Raw genomic sequence first — 19,601 nt, 5'->3', positions numbered from 1 at the left:
CACTGAGGAAAAAAATTCTTCCTTTAGTAGCTGCTATCAATGGTCTTTTCTGCCTTAGAGATCTCTGTCCAGGCTCCTCACTGAGGTGCTGGATCCTGGGAGATGTGATTGGGAAGTCATCTAGACAAAGCTACATTGCCTCATCCCAGCTCAACCCCAGCACTGCTCCTAGCTCTGACTTTGCTTTGGGAAGGACCCTCTACTTGCCACCCCAGGGCAAAGGAATCATACATCTGAGACCAAGGTGGTTGCTTTAGCTTTCTTGAGCTCTTTTTCTTCAGGTCTAGCATCGTCATTTATCAGTATAGTCCTGTAGAGTTTAATAAAATGGAGTCACTCATTTGGTAGCCATCACTACCCAGTCTTATTTGTTACCCCTCCCTCCTGCCCCCTCCCTCTTTCCCTCTGCCACACCTCAAAGGAAGGGGAAGTCACACTTAAAGGATATCTTTCTCTTTTGAGCTGACCTTTTGGTCAGCTGGCAGTTCTCCATTGTGTACTGCCCCTAAATGTGCTATGTAGGCTACTAAACTGGGCAGTTTTTGATAAAGCCCAATACTTTCCTGGAGCTGATATCAAGTTTATGTCTGATCTACAGAAAATCCCAGGAAGCTCCAACCATTGGACGTACCCCTAGAGCTCAATGTCACATTTCATACTTAATTGGAGCATTATAAGGACAAAATGTTAGATGGATTATCGTATTGGTTTCCACTTGTTAACTGGGACTTAATCTGGCTGCAGGTCTTGGCCCAGGGGATGGGGTGGGGTGAAAGGAGGGTTCAAGATCCCTTGGTTTAGGGCTCTGTGCCTTCCTAAGAGTACAGGCAACTCTCAACTTCCCACCCACCAAGACTAATTGAGACACTTGACTAGTAAATAGTTTGACTCTAAACAGATGAGGAATGGGTACTGGAAGGTAGGGGAGATTAGAGAGAAGCATGCTATTAAAGAAAACTCTATTCTGGGGTGGTGTTTGCACTTACTTAATAGAATCACTCAAATCCATATCTGGGGTGTTTCCCATTGCGACTGCTGGCCAGCTAGTGGTTACTGATGTTGCTGGGACCGACCCTAAGTGGGACATGGGGTTACTGAAGTGCTTCTTCTGCCATGGCACAAACCTGAAAAAGGTATTGGGGAGGGGCGTGACACAGGTGCACATTAACTTCTGCAAATCAGAGCCCATGAGCTCTCACTTTCAAAGGCTACCTTACAATTCCTAGACAAGGCAGATTTAGATACTCTACCCTGTACCTCCCCTTGGACTTGACTTGGTTAAGTCCCAGCTAAGGTTATCATTTGCTCCTAAAAATTTCATGATCAGCCATCCAAGTCTGGGTTGAGTCTCAGAGTCCTCTGAATACCCACCGGCCTCTGGAGCCTCTCCTCTCATACTTGTCTTTCCCAGGTGGACCCATTGCAACAATGAGATGTACAAGACGTTATGTCAAAAAACGAACTTTACAACTTTGGCCTGGGGGGTGGGGGTTGGGAAGGGGAGGGATGGGAAGGGATGGGAAGGGGAAACAAAGGAGAAGGCAACAATGCTTGAGAAGAAATGTACTCATTACCTTGCCCATGTAATTGTAACCCCTCTGTACAGTATTTTTACACACACACACACACACACACACACACACACACACACACACACACACACACAAAGACTGACGCTCACTGAGCACTGGTATCTGATACAGTGCCTGGCCTGAGGACAATTAGGCCTGCCTAAGGATGATGGGATTTGCTGCCATCATTGGGCTGATGGTTGGGCTGAGATAAGGTGAGGCATCTGAGTCACTTCCTGTCAGGTCCTGGAAGTGCAGATTTGGATTTTTGGCACAACCTTGCATCATATGATGTGTCTTCAGTTCCCTGTAAGTACTTAGAAAACTGCCACCAAAAAGTTTTCCACAGTGGATGTCCCATTTTACACTATCATATATACATTATCATACCTGAAGTATATGAGTTATTATTGGTCCATATCCTTACTCATTTTGGTATTCTATCTTTGTTATGTTTTAGTTTTATTCAATGATTATATGGTATAATAACATACTGTATATTAATTGATGGATTTATTTTATTTTCTGAGATGATCTTGCCTAGACTATTGAACTCACTATCTTCCTACCACTACTTCCCAAGTGCTGGGTTCATAGGCTTAAGCCACCACAACAACTACATGGACTTAGTTTAAAATGAAATTTTATATCATTACTACAAATGAAAACCAATTGTTTCCTACCATTGAAAAAAATAAATGGAAAATAAACCATGTTATTTTCTTGCCTAGTGAAGGAACTAAACTGAGCCTTCCTTCCTCATTATTAAGATGGTGCTAGTACCATCTGAGGCTGAGCTTCCTACACCTAGAGAACTATGCATGCTTGGAGGGCTGGATCCTGCATGTTCCTTTTTTTTTTTTTGGTTGGGTGTAGGGCCTGGGTGCTGTCTCTTAGCTCTTCAACTCAAGGAGAACGCTCTACCACTTGAGCTACAACGTCACTTCTGGTTCTCTGAGTGGTTTATTGGAGATAAGAGTCACATGGAGTTTGCTGTGTGGGCTGGCTTTGAACCTTGATCCTCAGATCTCAGCCTCCTGAGTAGCTAGGATTACAGGTGTGAGCCACCAATGCCCGGCTTCTTCTTCTTCTTCTTCTTTTTTTTTTTTTATTAAAACTGTTTTGTTTGTCTTTTCTTTCTTGTTACTGGGGATCAAACCCAGGACATTGCACTTGCTAGGCAAGCGCTTTGACACTGAGCTACATCCCAACCCAGGAAGTTTCTTCTTTACATCCCCAATGCACAGAATCTAATACACAGAGCATGAGCTCAATAGATGTTGAATGAGTGAATAAATGTATATATGAGTGTTTGGGTGGGTGAATGAGAATAGTTGAGCAGCATACAGATAATCTGACTGTTCTACACAAGCACCTCTATCTGCATGGCCTTAAAGAAGTAAGGAAAAGTTCTTTTCATCCTTTCCAGACCATAGGTCTCCAGATAGTGGGCAAAGCCACATCATTCTGGGAAGAGGACTTCTAGCGGGTGGGTGCTGGAAAAATCTTCTGGGAAACTTGTTGCAATAAATCTTTTTAAATCTTTGTGGACAAATTCTGATCTGAGAGGCCCCAAGACGGGCCCAGGAATCAGTTTTAAGTCTTCCCAGGTGTTTCCGTTGGACAGCAAGATTGGTAAGTCACTGTGACAGCCCAGGACAGAGCTGATAATTAATGTGGGGTTTGCACTGTAGCTGTACCAGCTAGGGACAGTGAGAATAGCAAAGGACAATTCTGAGCCCTTATTAAATCACCCCAGGTCTGCAGAGATGCCTAGGGGACATCACTGCACATATAACAGTACTCTCTCATCCAACATTTGTACCCCCTGGGGTGGTGTGTGGAATGAAAAGAGAGCCTGTGAGACCATTTGTCAAGGAAAAGGACAAAGCTGTGCAGTATCTGCCCACATGAGGAAAAACAACACCTTAGCTGACACTGATACCTGGACAACTGGGAAAGGGTAGGTCCTTTGGAAACAGAGAGAAGGTTAACACAGCCCTTCTTGATGGCAGACAAAACACAGGAAACAGGGAGACTTTTGTCAGAACAGAAGCCTTAACTTACTAAAATTGGAAAACCTGATAAAAAAAAAAAGAAAAGAATATCAGCTGGGTATCAGTGGATCATGCCTGTAATCCCATCTACTCAGGAGGCTGTGATCCGAGGACCTTGGTTTGAAGCCTGCCCAGGTAGAAAAGATTGTGAGACTCATATCTCCAATTAACCACCAAGAAGCCAAGGTGGAAAAGCTAAGGGATAGTGCCCAGGCCTTGAGTTCAAGTCCTAGTACCAGCACACACATACACACAAAAAAAGACAACCAAGTCTTTTTTTGTTTGTTTAATTTGGATCAGATTTCATTTTGCCTCCAGACATAGGTGATTACTTTCTTTCTATGCTGACCTGAACACAATTAGATCCCATTATTTCAAAAAGAGAGTGCATAGCAAAAAGGAAAATCAATATTGCTCCTAATATCAGAATCCCAGGAGGAACCAGTAGAGGACATCCCTTGGACTGTGACAACATTGCACAAATGTCAAATCCATGCTGACCAGCAGTTCTGGCCTGTGCTCAGCAGTCTTCCTCTTTCTGTTTTATTTTGAACTCTTTGGTAAGGATCAATAGAAAACCATTTGTGCTGCAAATTAAAATTAAAAAGTGCACTACACTCCTTTCCCGTTTCCCCCTCACTGCAAACAGAATTGCGCCAAAATAAAAACCTGGAGAACAAGTTTACAGGTGAGTTACTAGTGTGTGCCAGCGTTCATTGTGTGTTTGTAAATGGGAACATTCACTTAAGGGACAGAGCCCAGGCTCCAAATTCAAGCCCTGGTAGCAGCATGCACACACGTGTGTGTACATGCACGCATGTGCGTGTGCTTGTACACACACACACACACACACACGTAAATTGGAAGCCATAACACAAGAAAATAGAATGCATTGTTTAGAACATTTCCCAATTATAATCTAGATAGGAAAAATGAGACACCTATGACCTTGCCCTTGAAATCATCTTCCACAAGTTTCGCTATGAGGTGAGGGTGGTGAGTCCTTTGCTATGAAGGACTGTGACCAGAATCCACCTTGAAGCACTCTTCACAGTTATCTGTGTGCAATGGTCACTTCTAGCAAAGCTCCAGAAGGTGTCCCCACTGCTACATGCTCTTAGAAAGGCCACCAAATATCAGCAAGCTGTAAAATTGTCCTTAAAATCTGATCAACTTCAAAACTCTTGAGAAATATTTTCAAAGCAGGAAGGTTTTACAAGTCAATATTTTTTGGAATGTCTGACCTCCCATAGACTTAGCTTGCTTTGGAGGAATTTTAATTAATATAAACATGGAGATACATCAAACAAACTTTTTATGAATCCTATCACTAAAAGAAGCAGACACAACCCAGGTTCAGAGATGCACTCATACTTTCCACTGATTTCTTTCAAAGCCAGCTTAACTCTCACTGAATCTCCAAAAGCTTGATGCTCTTTGCTGATATTAAAGGCGGTGGAAAATATTTTAAAAAGAATGAATCCATAATAAGGTGATTAGGGTTCTTTTATAACAACATGAAAGCAGGACAAAAAGTTGTGTAACATTCAAAATCGAAATGATAAACAGTCTAACTCATTTATCTATGGAGTAACAGAGCCTGTACTTCAGGACATTTGGACGAAAATGAATTGCAAATAGAAGCAAATTACATGGCTCCAATATGGGGGAGACTTTTAACTTCAATACAAAGTAGGCTAAGGGCCTACCTCTTCCCTGTTCTGTCTCTCTTTGCCTTTGGTCACATAGGTGCTACAAAGACTTATCCCAAGGCCCTCTTTGTCTCTGGAAGATCAGATTTGCTCTCTCATTGGTCCCTGAGGTTAATCTCATCTCCTGGTTAGGTAAATTAGCAGGGATGGAGAGTCTTGGTGGATGGGCTTTAGGAGGCCTAAAGGACCCCAGAGAATTCTAGAAACATAAACGATAGAGTATAAAGTAGCCCATGTTCTCTTTTACAGGGAATCTTAATTGACCAACAATGACCTATTTGTAAAAGGTATAATGAGACATGGACATTCATTTTATTATTATTGTTATACCATACACATATGCTATACCACATTTGTGTATATCATGTAATTTTACACCAAAAAGAGAGCGGTATCAAGGCACATGTGAAGTGAGAAAGAGCCACTGTGGCTAATGAAGTCTTACTGACCTAGAGAGGCTGTTGCAGTTAAGTGGAGGCCAGAAGCCATTGGGTGAAACTGGGTTGGGCAGTCAATAGGAATGATAAGTGTGTTCCACTTTCTTAGTTTCCTGTTACAGAGTTGTTGTTTAACACAACCAGAAAACCAAGAGAAGGGCTTTCTAAGTCATGATGCCTTCATTCTGATGACAAAGGAACAGTGAGCATGATGCTGAGGCTGTTGATAAAGCGTCAGATAGGAGGCTTGGTCCTGAAAAGCGGAAGATGCTACTTTTTGTATATTTGAAGAAAAAAAAATTGTGAGTTACAAAAAAGCGAGGGGCTCTTCTTTTGCCAGAGGCAAAAGAAATGAACTGATGAAACTCAGCATGAAGAAAAGCCATTGTCCAGCTTACATGAACTGCAGCCAGGGGGAGGGAAACCAGAGGGAAGACAACCACCAACCAAGAGCAGGGAGAGGAGGGTGGTGGAGAGAGGATCCTGGACAGGACCAGGGTGAGAAGAGCTGGTACCAAATAGGTACCGGGAGGGGAAGACACAGAACTGAGGGAAAATGTCACAAAACCAGACAGGCTCAAAAGCAGAGCATGCATGGCCTTGGGAATCAGTTCCTGATAGACTTTTCTAGTTGCTTTCCAAAGTTATTAAAACAGCAACGTCAATGCTGTTGTTCCTCCACATCCTCAACAGTGTGTGGTACAGGCGTATTTGATTTTATCCCATCTGGTAGGTATCTAACAGTGTCTAGCTGTTGCTTTCATTTCCATTTTCAGGATGACTAATGAGATGGAACGCCTTTTTGTTCTTTATTGGTAGCTTAGATTTCTTCTTCTGTGAAATAACTGCCCATCATGTTCTCAGTTTTAAATTCAATTATGTCTTTTCTTTCTAAGCCATTCCTTCAGTGTAATGTATACTATTCATTTGAAGATAATATGTATGCTAGGAATTTCTCACTTGTCTTTCACTCTTTTCCTTTTTTGATGAATAAAAGTTCTCAAGTTAATGGATAAGTTATAAAAAATTTCGTAAGTTTTGTGCTTTTGTTTGTATGTTACTTAAGAATTTCTTGCTTATTCAGAAAGTAAAGAATCATTCTATATTTTCTTTAAATTTAAAAACATTGACTTTTACATTTATATCTTTAATCTCGAGGGAATTTCTTGTATGGGTTAAGTTTAGGGACCCTTTTTTTTTCTATATAGATTGTTCCTGGATCATTTATTCAATAGGCCACACCTTCTCTGTTTGACAATTTCAATATTGTTAAATTCTCCTATGTTTATGGGACTGTTTCTGGACTCTTTGCTATTGTGTTTTCCTGAGAGCAAAGGAATAAAAATTATGCACAAATACACTATTAACTTTTAACATTCTGAAGGGACTCCTCCCTTTCCTACTTCAGAAAAAAAATTAGGATAAACCTGTTAGGATTTTGGCTAGAACTGCATTGTGGCTATAGATTGCTTGAAGAAATGATATCTACTAAATCAAGTTTGAACCAATGCAAAAACTATGCATTACTATTTGCTTAGGGCTTCTTTAATGTTTTTAGTTTGATATATTCTTAAGTAGTTTGTTTTATTGTGTTTAATTTTTTGTTATAGAAATGCAGCAGATTTTTATAATTTTATATCAATTTATCCTTCTCTCTGAATTGATTAATAATTTCTCTGTAGATTATTTTGAGCTTTCTATGTAGATAATCATGACATAGTGTTTCCATTTTATTTATTTTTGTGTATTCTTGTACTGGCTAGCATCATTAGTAACTGTGTTTTCACTGATATTTCCTAGTTTCTCCAGAACTTCCTTAGCATTTCCCTGACATATATTTTATATCATTTCTCACTTTTATATTTTGTGTTCTTTTTTAGGGGTGCCCTTTAAAATTAACATATAGTTGTAAGAGCCCCACAACCAACAAAAAAAAATCATAAACATTGGGAGAAAACCATGCTGGCCTTTTTAAGAATCAAATTGGCCTAAGCAAAGAGAAACAAGCAAAGAACAAGGAAGTTGAAATAACCCTTAAACTCACTTCACGGAGAATGGAAAAAGAGATACTGATCAGTAAGATCCTGAAGTTGGACTACCATCTTATTATTCACTTTTTATTTATTTAACTCTATGTATCTTTCTCATGTTACCCTCCCTACCTTTGAAATTTCTTTTAGATATTTTTCCCTTCATTTAAGTTTTTCCTCTTCTATATACTTTTATTTCTTATCTCTAATAAGAATTATCATTATCTAAACTTTGTCATTTTTCTTCTCCAGAAATTCAAAGACTTTCAGATTTTAATCCCTTCCCTTCTCATATACGTATGTATATACATTCACACACAAATATTTGCTTGCTTGCTTGATTTTTTTTTTTTTTTTTGGGTCCGGTCATGGGGCCTGAACTCTGGGCTTGGCGCTGTCCCTCAGCTCTTCAGCTCAAGACTAGCGCTCTACCACTTGAGCCACAGCGCCACTTCCGGCTTTTTTTTCTTTTTGCTTATGTGGTGCTGAGGAATCGAACCCAGGTCCTCATGCATGCAAGGCAAGTGCTCTACCACTGAGCCACCTTCTCAGCTCCTGCTTGCTTGATTTTTGAGTCAAAGTCATGTTGGCCTTGAACTCACAATCTTCCTACCATAGCCTGTCTAGTGCTGGGATTACAGTCATGTGCCATCATGTACCTGGATAGTCTTACACTATTCACAGTTTATGCATATTCTTATATACAATTGTCTATATATAATAGTCTTATATTGTTCACAGTTTATACATATTATTATTATTTTATAGAGTTATTGATAGCTTATGTTTACCCATAAGTACACCATTTTCTTATTTGAGAAATGATTACTTCTTTTCAGACATTATGTCTGGCGTAGTTTTTCTCCTTCCTTAAGTACAGCTAGTTGTAATGCCTTTTGCAGAGGGTTCAGTAAGAATGGCCTCTGGATGGTCTGTTGGTCTAAGAGTTGTTGTTTCTGTTGACAGGTTCTTGGCAGCGCATGTCACTCCCTTACTTACAACCCTCCCATAGCTTGTCACCACATCTTGAAAACAAAATAAAACAAAACAAAACAAAAACAAAAAATCAAACTCCATGGCATGTCTTACAACACCCTAAGTAGCCTGCCTTGTAGAACTTTCCAGCCAAATCATTACCATTCTTCCTGATGGCAGCTTTCTGCTCCCACAGCCTTGCTTGTTTGTTTTTCCAAATGCTTCCTCCTAAGTTAACTGATTCCTAAATTGAATGCTGTCATGGGCTAACCTGTTCTCCCCTGAATTTCCTCCAGTGAAGTCCTAATCTCCAGTAACTCAGAATATGATAATATTTGGAGCCATTCTTTTCAGAGGTAGTTAAAATGAAGTCATTAGAGTAGGTCCTAACCCTATATGAGTGGAGAAGTCCTAGATGTATACCGGGTGAAGCTGATGTGAAGATGCAGAGAGGATGGTCCTGAGAAGGAGTTAGCCCTGTGTACACCTTGATTGCAGGCTTATAGTGTCTGGAACTGTGAGAACACCTACTTCAGTTCTTTAAAACACCCAGTCTACGATAATTTGTTATGGAAACTCAAACTGTTACAAAAACTTTTGTCCACTCCTGCATGCCTTAAACAAACAAGCAAATTAAATTGGCGTTTTGGTGTGCTATATTACTGGAAATGAAAATGTTCCCTTTGTCATCCTCCTATCCCTTAAACAATTCATTCTTGGTTTATGTGGCTGTTTTCTTTTGAATATCTTGCCTTTCTTGCCTCCTTGTCTGAGTCCTCTAATTCTGCCTACTCTTTAAATAGAAGTGCTATTCTTGATCCTTTAGAATAGGATGGGAACAAATGAGCACAAGTATCTTGCCACCCCAGCTCCTCCTCTGCAAAGCAAAAAGGGCAAAGGCTGAGGAAGATGAGACCACAGAGCCACCAAACTCACATGTTCTAGTGGGACAAAGCAGGATTCAGATCTTCATCCTCACCATTGCCATTTCCTATTTCTTCCAGAAGTTCTTAAACAGATGGGACTCAGGCCCACAGGGCTGTAATATGTCATGGGGAACTAAGTTGTATGACAAAGATTTACAAATGGGTGTAAAAAATAGCCACACACATTCCTAGAGTCCTGTTTACTGGGAATGATTCTGTTATCAATCTGCTGCCACATAGCACCTTCCCACTCACCAGGCCTCATGTCGAAGGAGCCCAAGTTTCTATTTTCTACACTAATTTTTACTCTATGAGGGAGGGGCAGCATCAGCTTCTTATGGAGCTATATCACTATATTTCCTTGTCACAGACCTTTGATTCCCCACCATTAACAATCCTAGAATCCCTTCTTCCGTATGGCAAAACTATACATCTAGTACTGCCTTCAACCCAAACTCCAGGCAACAACCTAGATGTACCTCTTTCTAACCACATCTAGCCATTCAGGAAGTTTTCTATCCATTCTTCCTTTACAGTATCTCTGGGCTGGCTATAGATCATGAAAGCTTTCTTAGTTACCAAGGACCCTGATGGTCCAGCTTTGGCCATGTAGTCCAACTTCAGGATCTTACTGATCAGTATCTCTTTTTCCATTCTCCGTGAAGTGAGTTTAAGGGTTATTTCAACTTCCTTGTTCTTTGCTTGTTTCTCTTTGCTTAGGCCAATTTGATTCTTAAAAAGGCCAGCATGGTTTTCTCCCAATGTTTATGATTTTTTTTTGTTGGTTGTGGGGCTTGAACTCTGGGTCTGGGGGCGCTGTCCCTCAGCTCTTTAGCTCAAGGCAAGCACTCTACCACTTGAGCCACAGCACCACTTTGGGCTTTCTGATGGTTTATTGGAGATAAGTGTCTCACTGACTTTCCTGCCCGGGCTGGCTTTGAACTGTGATCCTCAGATCTTGGCCTCCTGAGTAGCTAGGATTACAGGCATGAGCCACTGGTGCCTGGCTACAATGTTTATGAATTTTAAGCAAAAGATTTAAAAGGGAGGCCCTGCAATGGTTTTCTGGCCAGCACTGTGATTATCCATGTGTGGTGTCAGAAGAAAGGGCCAGCTGCAAATATGTCTCTCAGTTTTCAAGGACAGGGAAGTTTCAGGGTAGGTACAGGCTATGTCTCCATAACTGTCATTTGGGGTGTAGTGATCTCTAAAAATGCCCTTGGGATACAATCCCACTTATTGTATCTGTCAACTTTTGAACCAAGGACTCAAGGGCAGACTGGGAATCCCACCCAGAGGCTCCTTGCCCACCATTGGGCATCTGATCCTCTAGGGTAGCAGGTATCTCCTTCCCCTATAGGGCCATTTACCCACATAGGAGACCTTATGAGCTTTACCACTGCAAATCTTCATTGGGTAATATTTGCAACATGGAAAAGTACAAGGCAAGGTGCTTTCTAATTGTGAACAAACTGAAGCTGTGGGATTTTACAAGCCTTTTAAAAAGATCTAGTTGTGAACTCTTGATAGGCAAAGACTGCTTCCTACTTAATCTTTCTCTCTTTCTCCCTCTCTTCCCATTTCCTTCCTTCCTTCCTTCCTTTCTTCCTTCCTTCCTTCCTTCCTTCCTTCCTTCCTTCCTTCCTTCCTTCCTTCTTTCTTCCCTTCCTTCCTTCCTTCCTTCCATTCTCCCTTCCTTATTCTGAGTACTCCTTGTAAAATTACAATAATAACAGTATTTCCTAAATAAGTACTATGTAAATAAGGCCATGGGAAAGACTAAACAAAGCTACCCTTGGAAAGGTCTGACATACAGGAAATGCCTACCCATCTGCCTTGTGCCCCATGAGTAGTTTCCATGCTTGTCTCTACTGGTTTATTATCTCCCACTGGATGTGGATATGTCTTACTTATGTCTATAATCCCCATGGCATAATTCTTTGGATATAGTACTCAGCAGAAGAGTCGTTTGGGTGAAAATGTACACACAGTAATAAAATACAAAGAACAATGTGCTATGATATGTCAGAAGACAATAGTTAAGGTAGGGGCTTTTCAGTCAATACTCAAATAGAGCCTCAGATTCACATGGGCTCTGACACCTGGCCTCAATTTCAATGAAGTCATTGACTCTTAGCCCCCAGGGTTGTTATAGGACCTGTAATAAGGTCACAGTGGTGCCTATTACATGGGAGCTACTCAGTTATAGCTACTGCACTTGGACAGAGCTGTAGCAGAACTGTGGAATATTTCTTTCTCTTCCCCCAATATCTCCATATTGAGCATTCCACCACTTGCAGCTTTCTATTGAAAATATTTCCTACTTGAGATACTTTCTTTGTGCTCTAGAAAGCTGTTAAGAAAAACTTTTTTCCTCTCTCATAATAGAGATGTGAATTTTCTCACACTGAATTGGCGGTCTTGTTCTAAGGCCTCAAAAGTAAGCATGCAATCTTTTATATGAAAGATCAAAAGTGCAGAACTAGAAAATGTAAAGGTGCCTTCACAGCTGGTGCTCAGGGCTCCATGGTGACAGAGACATATTGGGAGCGAAGCCTCATGGTAACTTGTTTTTCCAGCATCTGAATGGTATTCCTTATTATGAAGTCCCTAGGACACAGGCAAGGTGATCTTGTTCCTCTGATACCCTTTTAAACAGGTAGCACCTGATTTCATGTTCATGTTTTGCTTAGACCAGCAAAGCAAATATGATAGGCCTTTATCAGTCATTAAGATACTTTATGATTATTATATTTTATTTTATACTGCCTGGCACTGATGGTAAGTCAAACTCAGAGGTCCAATTTTTAACCAGCACACTGGGTTCACTACAAAACTATGTGTATTTTGAAGGAAAATAAAATAAAGAACCACTTGCCCCTTAAACAGTTTTATTTTCTTGTTAGACTCTTGGGCAAAGTAAAGAACTCTCTTGATCATAGGTCTGGGCTTATCTGGCTGCAGGCCTTATGTTGACTTTGATGAATACAACTTGGCATAAGAAAGAACTTTCTACACTTTATCAGAAGGAAAAGGAATCTAAGTCTATCATTTTGATATCTAAGGATGCTATAGCTCCAATCAGTTCGGATTCTGGGGGTAGCACTTGTAAAGGAATGAAGGAGAAAGAGGAAACAGCCATCTATTTGGGAGTGATCGGCATATTTTGGGGATACATGTACTTTATAGATACCTTTCACTTAATCTTGACTATAATTCTAAGCTTCTAGATTACCTGCATTTTATAGGGCACAAGTCACAGGGCACAAGGTCACAAGGCTAGAGCTGGATTTCCAGTCAGCCAACTCCACAGACCAGAATTTCAACTACCATAAAACACCACATCTTAGAACTAAGCCCCACTTCTAAAGCAGTAGAAACTGAGGGATTATGAAGACACAGATGAAAGCAAACAGAATGAGGCTTTTTCCTACTTTTCTGCAGACCTTCTACCTCCTTTTCCAATCACAATATTGGAAACTGGCACACATCACAGAAAAATCAATGTGGGAAGAAGCTTCAGGAAATGGCTTCATTAGGGTCTTGCATTTGATTTATTCATCTATGATTTGGAAATGAAAAGCCAAAGTGGTCCATGGAGACCACTTGTCCCTCATACTCAATTCTAGCACCTCCTTAGTTGTGTGGCTCCCAAATTGGGTAGAGATGTGCCCAGCCTCATTGTTGCATGGCTCCCTGAGGGTTGGATATCTACCCTGACTTCTTAAAAGTAAGTGTAGGCATTTTCTTGCACTCCTGTCTTACACAGGTGCCAGTGAAGCATCGTGTCTTTGTCGTGCTGCTCAGTTAGACTGATGAGATAGACGCAGCCTGTCTGAAGAGACAAGCTTGTTGTCCCCAAAGTGACAGTTTTGACAGCAGACACACCTGGCCCTTATCCTTCATGACAGCATCCTCATTACATGTGTATGTGTGGGCGAGATGGGTTGGGAATAGACTGTCATTTACTGTGACAGATCTAGAATCCTGTCATGGATTCGAGCTCACAGGAATCAGTCTGTAAGGCCTGTCCTGCTTCTGAGTATTGGCTTAGGACGCTAGTCTATCTTACTTGTATCTTTGTTTTTATGTGATGTGAGGGCAAGCTGGAAAAAAATATTTTCAAACAAGAGTTATGCTTTAAGTGAGTAGGAATAGTCCACATATTCACATGGGCATACTCATTTAAGCACTTGCACACACATGCGCTCATATGTTGCTGCAGATGTATGTACCCACCTATAATAGAAAAAAAAAACAACCTTTTCTTATACTTTTGTTTCTCTTATGAAGAATTCTAATCAGAAAAAGAAAGGTAAGTGTTGATATATCTGATAAAAGTGAACTTTAGCCATTTTTTTGGTGTTTTTCTAATGGTCTACAAGAGAGAGTCTATCTGGAGGGCAGGTGGCATTCTTTTTCGTCTATTCTAGTTGACATTTATGCCTTGAGCTTTTCAATTTGGCAGGTGCCAGGAAGCTGACAGAAAAGAATCAGTTATGAAAGCCTTTCTCTCTGTTTCTGTCTCTTTGTCTCTCTGTCTCTCTGTCTGTCTCTGTCTCTCTCTCCAACACCACAGAAGACAGAAGTTGGTTAACTAAAGAATACTTCAAGTGCTGGGCGCCGGTGGCTCATGCCTGTAATCCTAGCTACTCAGAAGGCTGAGATCTGAGGATCACTGTTCAAAGACAGCCCGGGCAGGAAAATCCGTGACACTCTTATCTCCAATAAAACCACTAGAAAACCAGAAGTGGCACTGTGGCTCAAGTGGTAGAGCACTCACCTTGAGCTGAAGAGCTGAGGGACAGTGTCCAGGCCCAGAGTTCAAGCCCCACGACCGACAAAAAAAAGAATACTTTTTGAGGCCCCAGTCTGTGCTGAAGGTGGTTCTAGGCTCTGAGGCTCCAGAAGTGATAGTATGGATGTGCTCACTTACCTCAGGGGGGCTAAGAGCATACTGGGAAGCTGGACACTGAACCCCAAGTATAAGTGTTAATGAATATCATCAAGGAGATGACCAAGTCTGAGAACACTTCGTTGGGAAAGGACACTGACGCTTTGAGGAGGGAGCAGTGGGGGAGCCACATGGGAATTGAGAAGAGCTTCCAGCAGGCAGGGGGGTGTGGGGGGGTGGACAGGAAGGGCATTGGATGGGCTGAGGTACTGAATGGACAGAGGTTGGCATGTAAGGTAAGCAACAAGGATAATTAATGTGCTGTGTGTTGGAAAGAGAGCCAGCTAGGAAGAAGACAGAGAAGAACTAGGTACCAGTACATGCTAGACCTTATAGAATATCATGTTAGGATTTTCTATTTGAGTCTAAGAATCCTGAGTGACTTGAGTTATTTCAGGCTTGACCCAGGACCAGCATATATTCACTGTCACTGAGCTCCTGTGTGGAGAATGGACTGTATTGCATATGTAGAAGGAAAAAAGCCTTGCTAGGCTTGTTACAATGGTACAAGTAATGTGTGATGTTGGCCAGAAACAGGAACAGAGCAGAGGAAATGGAACAAGGTTTCTAGATGCTGAATAGGCAGAACTTGAAGAAGAGCTTGATGGGTGAGTGGAGTTAGGGAGAGGGAAAACATCTGATTCTTCCATGAAAATGGGGAGCAGGAAACATAGGAGAGGCAAGTAGGAACAGGAGGAGAACCAGAGTTTATGTGAGGCATATTAGCTATGAATCACCTGAGAGACATCTAAGAGAAGATGTTAGGAACACAATGAACTTAGGAATCTAGGGTACACATTTAAAGTCCTCAGTAAGAGTTCTGAGTAAAGCTATCCAGGTGAGTCAAATGCTAAGAAGAGTAGAGGGCCTAGGACAGTGTTTGAGTTCTATGATTCCAGTGCAGTGATTACTTGCAGATAGTTAAGGAGAAGTGGTTGAAGGGAGACAAGGAAAAGTAGGAGAATATGGTGCTCTGTTCTGCAAGTCAAGAAAGAAATGTTGGTTAACTGCACTGGATATCATGAGTTACCACTCTAAACAAAATGAAACAAAAACCCAAATGACTGTGACATTCTCTTGACTAATAAATCTCACCACTATTTACACCTTTCTTCATTAGTGTTTAAATTCCTGTGGAATACCAGAAGTCATATACCATTGCCAAGACTCTCCATATGCATCTCCCGTCCTGCCTTCTAGCCCAAATTCTCACCATACTGTTTTACTCTTGTGACACTGATGTGCAGGTCATTTACTCTCTAGCATCTATTTTCTCATATGTTATTTATTTGCTTGTTTGGAGGTCCAGTCCATTCTCATCCTCTGCAGGCAAAGTAGCCTAGAAAATCTGGAGGCCTTGGTGTGGGATAAGTGGTAGACAATGATCAGTACATTTACTTCCTGTTTAGGGGTAGGCACAGGAAATGTGATTAAGTTGGTCTGATCAGAGTGAATCTCTTGCAAGTTCTAGGACAAAAAGCATGCTGGTTCAGGGTTTGGAATGTTGGCAGCCATTTGGTGACTATGAGAGAAAAGCCAATCTGAGAATGAGGTGAACACGCAAGAGTGAGCAAAGTACAGAGACAAGGAACCTGGCTCTGATGAGAACATTGTTTGAGTCAGCTTTAAGGTTTAATGTTGTTTAAGTCATCTTTAAATCCAGGCCAGAATCCAGAATGGTGCTAGCTTTTGAGCTGTGGGAACACATGACTTTCTTTTCCTTTCAATTTTTTTGTTTAGGGCCAGGGTTTCTATTATTTGCAATGAAGGACCCATGAGTCCTAACTAATATGGACATATTGCTGTTGTTCAATAGAATGCTTCTCTGCTCTCCCCTGGAACATGTACCCAAGACTCCTCACTGAAGCCTTTTCCTGCTGCTGTGGGCATGGCTGCTTTCTTCCTCAGAGCCTGGCATCATTAACTGTCCAGGCATGGTTTCCACTTAAGAGCCACTGATCAAATGTATCTTAAATAACTCCGACAGAATAACTCTGAATGAATAAAAGAAGCATAAGCAATATAAAGGCTCAATATTAAGAAATAAGAAGGTTCTAAAGAAAGAAAAACGTGGTTAAAGAAATTCTTAAGCAAATGAAAAATAAAATGTATCATCTTCAGTATTGGCTAACTACTCTTAAAAATGTCATTATTTTAATTATGTAAATGGCCTCTCAAAAATAAAAAAAAGAATAAATAAAGCATATCCTGGTTCCCAGATGGAATAAACTCATTTAGCTATGTTACATCAGAATAATTTCACAAAATCTGGTATTCAAAGCATATTAGGTCAGGTTGGCTGAGTTTTCCATAATTATTTTAAATGTTCACCATCTACAGAATTTCAGTCCAAACCCAAACAGTCCATGGCATTTAATGAGCAGGCTCCAATGCTCAGGCCCAGGACTAGCTGCCAGCTTCAATGCTATGTTGGGTCATCATTAGACATCTATGGAATACATCCAGAGCAAGCTGTCAGTACCATGGCAACAAGCACAGGAAAGAAAAGGGTAGCTGTCATACATAAGATGAGAATTATGTACAGGAAGCACTGACAAGTCACTAAGGAAACAATATGAGGTCTCCTCAGTTAAGAATGGCTTTTCAAGATCAACATGTTAAATATGGAGCTGTCAAAACACCTAATGAGTAAATACTCAGAAGCCCATCAGCCCAATCAAGAAGAAAATCCAACGCTCACCCCCTATAACTCTTACATGTAACATACATTCTAGAACAGAAATCCTCTGAAATATGCATTCAGGCAACATGAAGCTCACTGGAATATATACTCAATGTATGGTTCTACTCAAATGTACTTATTAATTAAGAAAACATCACAGTTTTTTGATATATGTTGGAAAAAAAAACAGTCTCTTCAACAAATGGTTTTGGGAAAACTGATCTACTGTGTAGAGAGAAGCCCAGTTGCATTAAAAAAAAAAAAAAAAACACATTCCAGGTCCGGTGCCGGTGGCTCACACCTGTAATCCTAGCTACTCAGGAGGCTAAGAATTGAGGATCACCGTTCAAAGCCAGCCCAGGCAGGAAAGTCCCTGAGACTCATATCTCCAATAAACTACTCAGAAAAAGCTCGACATGGTGCTGTGGCTCAAGTTGTTGAGTACTACCCTTAGCACAAAGAGTCTCAGGGACAGAGCTCAGGTCTTGAGTTCAAGCCCTAGGACCATCAAAGCGAACAAACAAACAAGCACCACACACCACACACACACACACACACACACACACACACACACACACACACACACACACACACACACACACACACACACACACACACACACACACACACACACACACACACACACACACACACACACACACGACTATACCCAAAGGATTTTTCATTCAAAGGAAACAAAGTAAAAAGGTGACCAATGGAATGGGCAAAACATTTGTAAATTATGTATCTACAAAGGGATCAATCATCAAGTTATATAAAGAACTCCTACAAAACCAAAACCCAAACCCAAACCCAAAGAACTCATTATTCAATTATAAACTGTGCTAAAGACTTGAGTAGACATGTATCCTACAGAGACATACAAATAGATGACAGATGTATGAGTAAAACTTCAGGACATTATGCTCAGAGAAATAGGCTAGTCACATAAAAATATTGAATAATTCTAGTTACATCAGTTATCTAAGTCAAATTCATAAATTAAAGAGTAGAATAGTAGGTGATTGCTAGGGTGAGAAGAGGCAAATAGGAATCAGCAGCCATAAAGTTTCAGTTAAATGAAGTAAGTTCTTAAGTACCACTCGCTTATGCCTATAAAGCTAATTACTCAGGAGGCTGAAATCTGAGGACTGTGGCTCAAAATTAGCCTACACAGAAAAATCTGTGAAACTTATTTTTAGTTAACCAGCAAAAAACTGGAAGTGGAGTTGGGGCTCAAGTGGTAAATATGTACTTTTGTCAGTAATTAGTTGTCAGAACCAAAATTATTTATGAAAATAAAAATAGCATGAAGAATACAGAAAGCCCAGGGCAAAGTTTCAAGAGAAAAAAAAAACATGAACAGCAGGGGTCCTTGGGTTTTCTGTGTACCTTATCTGATTCTCCTGGTCACCCATCAGGAAGAACCATCGGAACTTCACAACCAAAGGGCTGTAGTTGGAGACTGTAATTGAGTGAGTCATCTCTGTGTCATTCAGGATACAGCCAAAATTCACCTCTGTCATTTCAAAGATGAGGTTGGGGTAACACACTTCTCCACGCAGCTTCAGGCTATCTACCTGAGGATGTTCAGCGTACTTAATTGACAGAATTTCTTCTGACACCCAGTTGTTTAAATCACGTTTGAAGTTAGGGTCAAACTTGATCAGTAGGCTTTTTTCTTCATTGATATTCAACTTAATAGGCTAAAAATAAGATAATGTAGAATAATCAGCTTTTGTACTATGAAGTTCCCATTTGATACATGAAATTTTTATGTATACACACAGGCACACACACATATTTATTTATACACATCAGTTGAAATACACACACACAAACTTACGCATAGTACTATGGTTTGACTATGGTTTATCCCTTCCAAAACCTATGCTGACATTTGATGGTCATTACAGAGGTGTTGGGAGGGAGATTGGGTCTTGAGGTAATGTTCAGTTCACAGATGTGGAGCCTTATGAACAGATTAATGTCTTTCTCAAAGGAATGAGTTCTTGCTTTTTTTTTTTTTATTGGTCATGGGGCTTGAACTCTGGGCCTGGGCACTGTCCCTCAGCTCTTCAGCTCAAGGCAAGTGATCTACCATTTGAGCCACAGCACCACTTCTGGTTTTCTGCTGGTTCATTGGAAATAAGGGTCTCATAGACTTTCCTGCCCAGGCTGGCTTTGAACCACAATCCTCAGACCTCAGCCTCCTGAGTAGCTATGATTACAGGTGTGAACCACTGGCGCCTGGCT

At 40.8% G+C, this 19,601-nt stretch overlaps 1 protein-coding gene across 6 annotated transcripts in view; it reads right to left on the bottom strand.

Moving 5' to 3' along the window:
• Nucleotides 1–19,601, bottom strand: part of Hydin (HYDIN axonemal central pair apparatus protein) — a 266,122-nt gene that overhangs the window by 93,995 nt on the left and 152,526 nt on the right. For all 6 annotated transcript variants that reach the window (XM_070026253.1, XM_070026252.1, XM_070026249.1 and 3 more), the window contains 3 exons: nt 18,738–19,051; nt 987–1,124; nt 232–310 (listed from right to left, as the gene is read on the bottom strand). In XM_070026253.1, coding sequence (XP_069882354.1) covers nt 232–310; nt 987–1,124; nt 18,738–19,051 — 531 coding nt within the window. The remainder of the gene's footprint in view (nt 1–231; nt 311–986; nt 1,125–18,737; nt 19,052–19,601) is intronic.

This window comes from Dipodomys merriami, unplaced genomic scaffold, assembly GCF_024711535.1.
Source record: "Dipodomys merriami isolate MVZ:Mamm:240054 unplaced genomic scaffold, mDipMer1.0.p SCAF_176, whole genome shotgun sequence".
Lineage (NCBI taxonomy): Eukaryota > Metazoa > Chordata > Mammalia > Rodentia > Heteromyidae > Dipodomys > Dipodomys merriami.
The sequence above is the reverse complement of the archived record's forward strand: the minus strand, read 5'-3'. Positions and strand labels throughout refer to the sequence as shown.